Below are 6,125 nucleotides of genomic sequence, written 5' to 3'. Positions count from 1 at the left end.
TGCCTGAAACAGCAAGGAGCGAATGCCATCGTTGAGAGTGCGGAGGACGCGTTCTGCATGCCCGTTCTGCTGGGATGTGTATGGGCAGGTGAGGCAAAGAGCAATGCCGTGCGCGGCGAAGAATGCGCGCGACGCCGAGTTATCAAACTCTTTGCCATTGTCAGTTTGGAGACTCATAATGGGCACCTGAAACTGAGTGCGTACAAAGGCATGGAAGGAGATGAGAGTGGGTAGAACATCGGATTTGTGACGCAAGGGAAAGGTCCAAACATAATGCGAGAAATCATCCAAAATGACAAGATAGAATTTGTAACCAGAATTGCTCATTATAGGTGAGGTCCATACATCACAATGCAGAAGCTGAAAGGGAAACTGAGAAATATTATTGGACTCGGTAAAAGGCAGCCGGACATGCTTGCCAAGGCGACAGGCTTCACATGTATGACGACTGGACTTGGAACAAGAAAAACCTATGGAGCGCGACAGGCGTTGGAGCGTGGCATGACCGGGATGACCAAGGCGCGCATGCCAGAGCGTGTTGTTGTGCGATGCAAGGAGAGCAGTCGGAGGGCGCGCCGAGGTGCTGGAGTGATGGCGAAGTGGGTAGAGTTCGCCGGACGAATCACATCAGAGCAAAGCCATCCTGGTGCGGAGATCCTTGATAGAGAAGCCCCATGGATCAAATTCAACAGAAACGGAATTGTCACGGGTTAAAGCACGCACTGAAATGAGATTTTTGACAAGCTGAGGAGCAATTAAAACATTGCGAAGTTGCAAAGGAGAAGAAGTGGTAGGAATAGAGGCGTTGCCAGTGCACTGGGCAGGAAGAAATTGGCCATTGCCGACAACAATATGATGATGAATAGAGGGGGAGGGAGCGGAGCTGAGGATACCGGAATTGGACGCCATGTGTGCCGTGGCTCCCGTGTCAAGGAACCAGTCGCCGTCGCCGCCACCGGGGTTGTTGATGGACAGGCCGTTGAGGGCGGAGTAGAGTCCGGCCGGTAGAGAGCCCTGGGCGCCGGCGTAGAGGGCGGGATCATGCGGAGGCGGCGGGGCCGAGAGTGCCGCCATGGCCTGCGGAGGGTTGACGCCTGGTCGCGAGCCGAGGACACCAGGTCGCCAGGCGTTCATCGGCCACGCCTGAACAACGCCTTGCCAAGGGTTGTAGGCCGAGGCCCACGGTGGCGGCGGCGCACTGGCGTGGGGCGCAGGGTGGCCGCCGGCTGCTGCGCTCTGTCCGTCGGAGGCGTTCTGGCGATTTCGACCATCAGCGGACTTGCGCTTCTTGCGACGGTCATTGGCACCGGTGTTGGGTGCCTACGGCGGAGGTGGGGGCGGCGCCACGGACCGGGTCGTTGTGGAGGTGGTGGCGGCTGCAAGGAGCGCCGTCTGCGCCTCCATCTTTTGAGAGTGCCGCATCCGATGTTCCTCCTGCAGCAAATAGGATTTGGTGTAGAGGAATGTGGGCGGTGGAGTCATGGTGGAGAGAACAGCAATGGCCTGGCTAAACTTGTTGTTCAGGCCACGCAGGGTGTTGATGACGAGCGCCGGATCGGAGACGGCGGCGCCGCAGTCGTAGAGAGTGTCGGTGAGGCGCTTGAGACGGCCGCAATACTCGCTGATGTTCATGTCGCCCTGGAACAGGCTGTGGAACTCCTGCTGAGCATAGACGGCGCGCTGAAGGCTGTTGTCGAGGAATTGCCCCGTGATCGCCGTCCACGCGGAGTAGGCGGTGGCGCCCGGCGTGTTGACGTCACTCCAAATCTCCTTGGACACGGTGGTGTAGAGCCAGGAGACGATGCAGGAGTCAATCTGGAGCCATTCCGGATCGTCGATCATGGCGGCGGCATCAACTGTGCCGTCGATGTGGTTGACGAGGCCGAATTTCTTGATCGCGAGGTCGAAGAAAGAACGCCACTGCTGGAAGTTGCCGTCATCAACGGAGAGGATGACCGGAACGTGGCTGCGGATGTTGAGCAGCACGAGGGTGGAGGCTAGGGGAGGAGCAGGGTCGTTGCCCACGGCGAAGGGATTGGAAGAGGTGGAGCCGTGAGGACTGTCCATGGCCAGGAGCAGCGGAAGGTGGAGGTTGGATCGGAACGATCAGTCTGATACCATGTAAAAAACGAGAATGCTCAAGTTTTTTCATTGACAGTGTGTATAGGTACATATACATGATGCCGATCAGTGCTAGCCAAGCGATGCTAACTACTTCCTACATGCAAGGATCAGCTAGAGAATAGGACGCAAGCACTAGCAGTTTGACTGACTAACTGAAGCAGCTGATCCTACTGCTCTCTAACTGACGCTGTAGAATCGTTTGCTGACATCCACTGTGAACTGATTCTGGAAGTTAGGTAATGCTAGTACTGGAGTGGTTGTCATAGCTGCCTTCAAAGCATCAAAAGCTTGTTGTGCTGGAGCTGACCATTGGAATGTTTTGAGTTTGAGCAATTGTGTGAGTGGTTTAGCAATAATATCATAAATGTTTCACAAATTTCCTGTAATAGCCAGTGAGACCCAAGAAAGCTCTGAGTTCTATCATACTAGTAGGTGTTGGCCACTACAACATTGCCTGAATCTTGGAGTTGTCAGTTGCTACTCCTTTATCAGAGATGATGTGCCCTAAGTACTCAAGGCTCTGCTGAGCAAAAGAGCATTTGGATGCCTTTAGGTATAGCTTGTTGACCCTCAGAACTTCAAGGACTTGCTGCAAGTGTATGAGATGGTCTTCCAGAGAATTGCTGTAAATCAGAATGTCATCTAAGAATACCATGACAAATTTCCTAAGAAAAGGGTGAAGCACTTGATTCATGATGCACTGGAATGTTGCTGGGGCATTAGTCAGGCCAAATGGCATCACTTTGAACTGATAATGGCCATGATGTGTTTTAAATGTTGTCTTGTACTCATCTTCAGGCAGCATTCTGACCTAGTGATACCCAGATCTCATGTCTAATTTAGTGAAGAATTTGGCTCCATGCAGTTCATCCAGATCTCATCAATGATAGGCATTGGAAACATGTTCTTAATGGTCATTGTGTTTAACTTTCTGTAATACACAAAATCTCCAGCTTCCATCCTTCTTTTTGACTAAGAGAACAGGGGATGCAAAAGGGCTGTGACTGTGGCATATTAACCCATTATCCAATAACTCCTTGTCTTTCTATTTCTGTCTTATGCTGTGGAGAGTAATGATAAGGTCCAGAGTTAATTGGTACTGCATCAGGAGTGAGTGGTATGGCATGGTCATAACTTCTTGCTGGTGGAAGCTGTTTGGGATCCTGGAAAACATCTGCATACTGAGTTAACAGAAGCTGTAAGCTATCTGGAACAGTGCTACTGTGGTTGACTTGATGTTGATTGGCATGAGCTGCTGCCAACACCACAAAACCCCAAATGTCATTGCCTTTGGAGCTCTTGTAAACTTGTTTTGCTGTCATTGGTGTGATCTCTGGACTTGGTGATGGAATGCCCTTGAGTAAAATACTAGTGCCCTGATGCTGGAATTGGAGGGTTTTGGCTTGCCAATCATAAGTCATTGGACTGTACTGTTTCAGCCAGTCATAGCCCAAAATGGCGTCATATGGTAACATATCAAGCACAATCATGTCCTTTGAAAAGGAATGTCCCTGGATATACCAAGTTAGATTTTTGACCTGTCTGCATGTTGTCAGCCATTGACCATTGGCCATCTTCACCTTTTGCACTGGAATAGGAGAAATGGTCAATTTGGTCAAGTTGGCAAACTGAGAGCTCACAAAACTGTGGGAACTTCCTGTGTCCACCAGTATCAGCATAGTCTTGTTCTTGACAGTTGCTTTCAGCTTGATGGAATCAGTAGCTTCTGCACCTGAAATAGCATTCAAATAGAGCTAACAAAAATCTTCAGTGATTAGGTCTTCTATTGCCATCTCATTTAATGCTTCTTCACTGATCTCTCTGTCCAAGTCGTTCAGGGCTAAGGCATGTAACTGTGGCTTGTTTTTCTTGGTGCAGACCTCAAGGTGGCCTGGCTCAAATTTGTCTCCACAATGAAAACACAAATTGTTGGCCTTTCTATAATCTCTTAGTTGTCTATCCCTCCATAACGTGCCATATGTTGGTGGCTGCTTGACCTCAGGTCTCTGTTGTTGGGGTTTGTTGGATGGATTATGGCGCTCAAATTTCTGTTTACTCCTATCCAGCACTTTCTATTGTATCTTGGCAATGAGGGCAGCCCTGTCAACAATCAGTGGAACCTGTGGTTCTACAGTGGCCTTGATATCATCCTTCAAACCAGCAACATATTGTGTAGCAAAGTACAACTCATCATGCTTGGCACTGTGCATTGTGATCTTGTACTGTAGTGCATGGAATTGGGCTGTATAATCCTCTACTGTTCCAGTTTGCCTCAAAGCAATCAGATCTGCTAGAGCAGTTCTATAGTCATCATTTCCAAACTTGGACTGAATGTCCTGGCAAAAAGTTTGCCAATTGACAGTAGGAGTACTCAGCTTGTATGCTTCCCACCACATTGCAGCATTGTCTTGTAAATACATTGTTGTAGCAGTAACCCATAAACTCTCAGGGATGGAGTACATGGTGAAGTAGTTGTTGCATTTGTTGATCCATATCTTGGGGTGGTCACCAGAAAATGTGGGAAATGGCATCTTTGGTAAAGTGTAGTGTGGTAGCTGATCTTTCTTCTGATTGTTATTTTTTTAGAACACGCCGTAGCGCATATTTCATTAAGCAGATAGAGTTTTGAAAACAAGCCATGGTAACGACATGGTTACCAAAACCTAGCACTACTGGATTCACAACCAAAGATTACATTTTAGCAAATTTTGCGACAAAGGGCAAAACGAACTACAACCTCGCCAAGATCAGCCCCAGGCATCTGTTCCCTGCCGAGCACCAGCGCTCGGCCTCCTCCTGCATCGCGAGAACCAGCAGCCCAGGCGTGGATACAACAGCATTAAAGGTGCGGGAGTTCCTTTCTTTCTTCTGATTGTTATCTTCTTTGGTTTCTTTCCTGGGTTCATCAAACTTGGTTCTTGGACGCTTGGACGAGCTAGGCTTGAGTGTGCCCTTGCCTTTGTCATCTGCGAATACATTTGTGAATGGTGCTTCCTCCTCAAACACTACGGAGCCTGAGCTGCCACTGACAGAATGAGCTTCTTCGTCGAATTGAAGAAGAGTCAGTTGAGCTACTGCATGGCCATTCACTTTTACTTGTTCTGCTATGAACTTTTGGTCAGAAGCCACATTGTCCACCCTGCGGATGTTGTCCTGAAGCTGAGTCCTCAGATCTTGCTGTATGACGCCGATGTCATTCAATCGAGCAAAGAGCATATCAAAGTTATCCATGACGGAGTCCCAGCGAGTCTTGTCGTCCTCGTTGCTGCGAGACATCTCGTCTAGCAGGATTGCATCTGCTTGGATGGCTTGGGAGGAGCTGTGGTGACCGAATGTGATGAAAAGTTGTGAGCTGGTGAAGCAACCAGTTTGGTGAGCACCTCCCCGTGATCTTGCTGCACCCCCTGGAAGTGAGGCACTACCAAGGATTTTACACGGAAACACATTCCTGCAACCCGAGTAAGTGGACACTTCTCTCGCCGTCGCCTCCCACACCACAATCGGTTAAGGCAACGCTGGAATTTTACACGGGAACAATGCCCTGCAACCCTTGCTAGCCCCGATTGCGTGTGTAATGAAAGATGGGAGCACCGTTGATGTTGTGCTCACCGTGGTTCCCGCCGCCGAACCCGATGTTGTCGAAGTAGTCCCTCAGTCAAACGTAGAGCCGTAGATGGAGTGGAACCGTGAAACAAGTGGGGAATTTGGGTATGGTGGAGGCTAAGATGGTGGATTGGGGTTTGTGGAGGTGGAGATGGTGGGGCTCAAGCGAGCTTTGTGCCGCCGCTGGTGCTGACCCAGTTCAACCAAAGGAGGGACCTCTGGGATCTCGCGTCGAACACCACGAGGGCGTGAACGGAGATCACCTGCCGACCAGAATTACGAACTGAAGATTGAAGCACGCGGTGTCAGAACGTACCGGGGAACGCTGAGCGCTTTGGTGTGGTGGTGGTGACAGCCGCTGGATCCGTCGCTGGAGCTGTCGGAGACGAGTTGTGAAG

The 6,125-nt window shown here is 50.0% G+C and overlaps 1 protein-coding gene across 1 annotated transcript; it reads right to left on the bottom strand.

The window, feature by feature from the left end:
- Window positions 1-3,146: 3,146 nt before the first annotated feature.
- Window positions 3,147-4,655, bottom strand: LOC136492061 (uncharacterized). The gene is made up of 2 exons (XM_066488210.1): window positions 4,283-4,655; window positions 3,147-3,856 (listed from the first exon to the last, which is right to left on the bottom strand). Exons 1-2 carry the CDS (start codon window positions 4,653-4,655, stop codon window positions 3,147-3,149), a joined length of 1,083 nt encoding a protein of 360 aa, XP_066344307.1.
- Between the last annotated feature and the right edge of the window lie 1,470 nt (window positions 4,656-6,125).

The sequence above is a fragment of the Miscanthus floridulus genome, chromosome 11 (genome assembly GCF_019320115.1).
Source record: "Miscanthus floridulus cultivar M001 chromosome 11, ASM1932011v1, whole genome shotgun sequence".
In the NCBI taxonomy this organism is placed as follows: Eukaryota; Viridiplantae; Streptophyta; class Magnoliopsida; order Poales; family Poaceae; genus Miscanthus; species Miscanthus floridulus.
The sequence above is the reverse complement of the archived record's forward strand: the minus strand, read 5'-3'. Positions and strand labels throughout refer to the sequence as shown.

Bases quoted from the DNA above. Each gene is read 5' to 3' on its own strand.
- LOC136492061 (XM_066488210.1), bottom strand. From the start codon at position 4,655: ATGCCATTTCCCACATTTTCTGGTGACCACCCCAAGATATGGATCAAC. The intron at 3,857-4,282 runs GTTTGAAGGATG...ATGCTATTTCAG, and splicing joins TGCTACACAATATGTTGCTG to GTGCAGAAGCTACTGATTCC.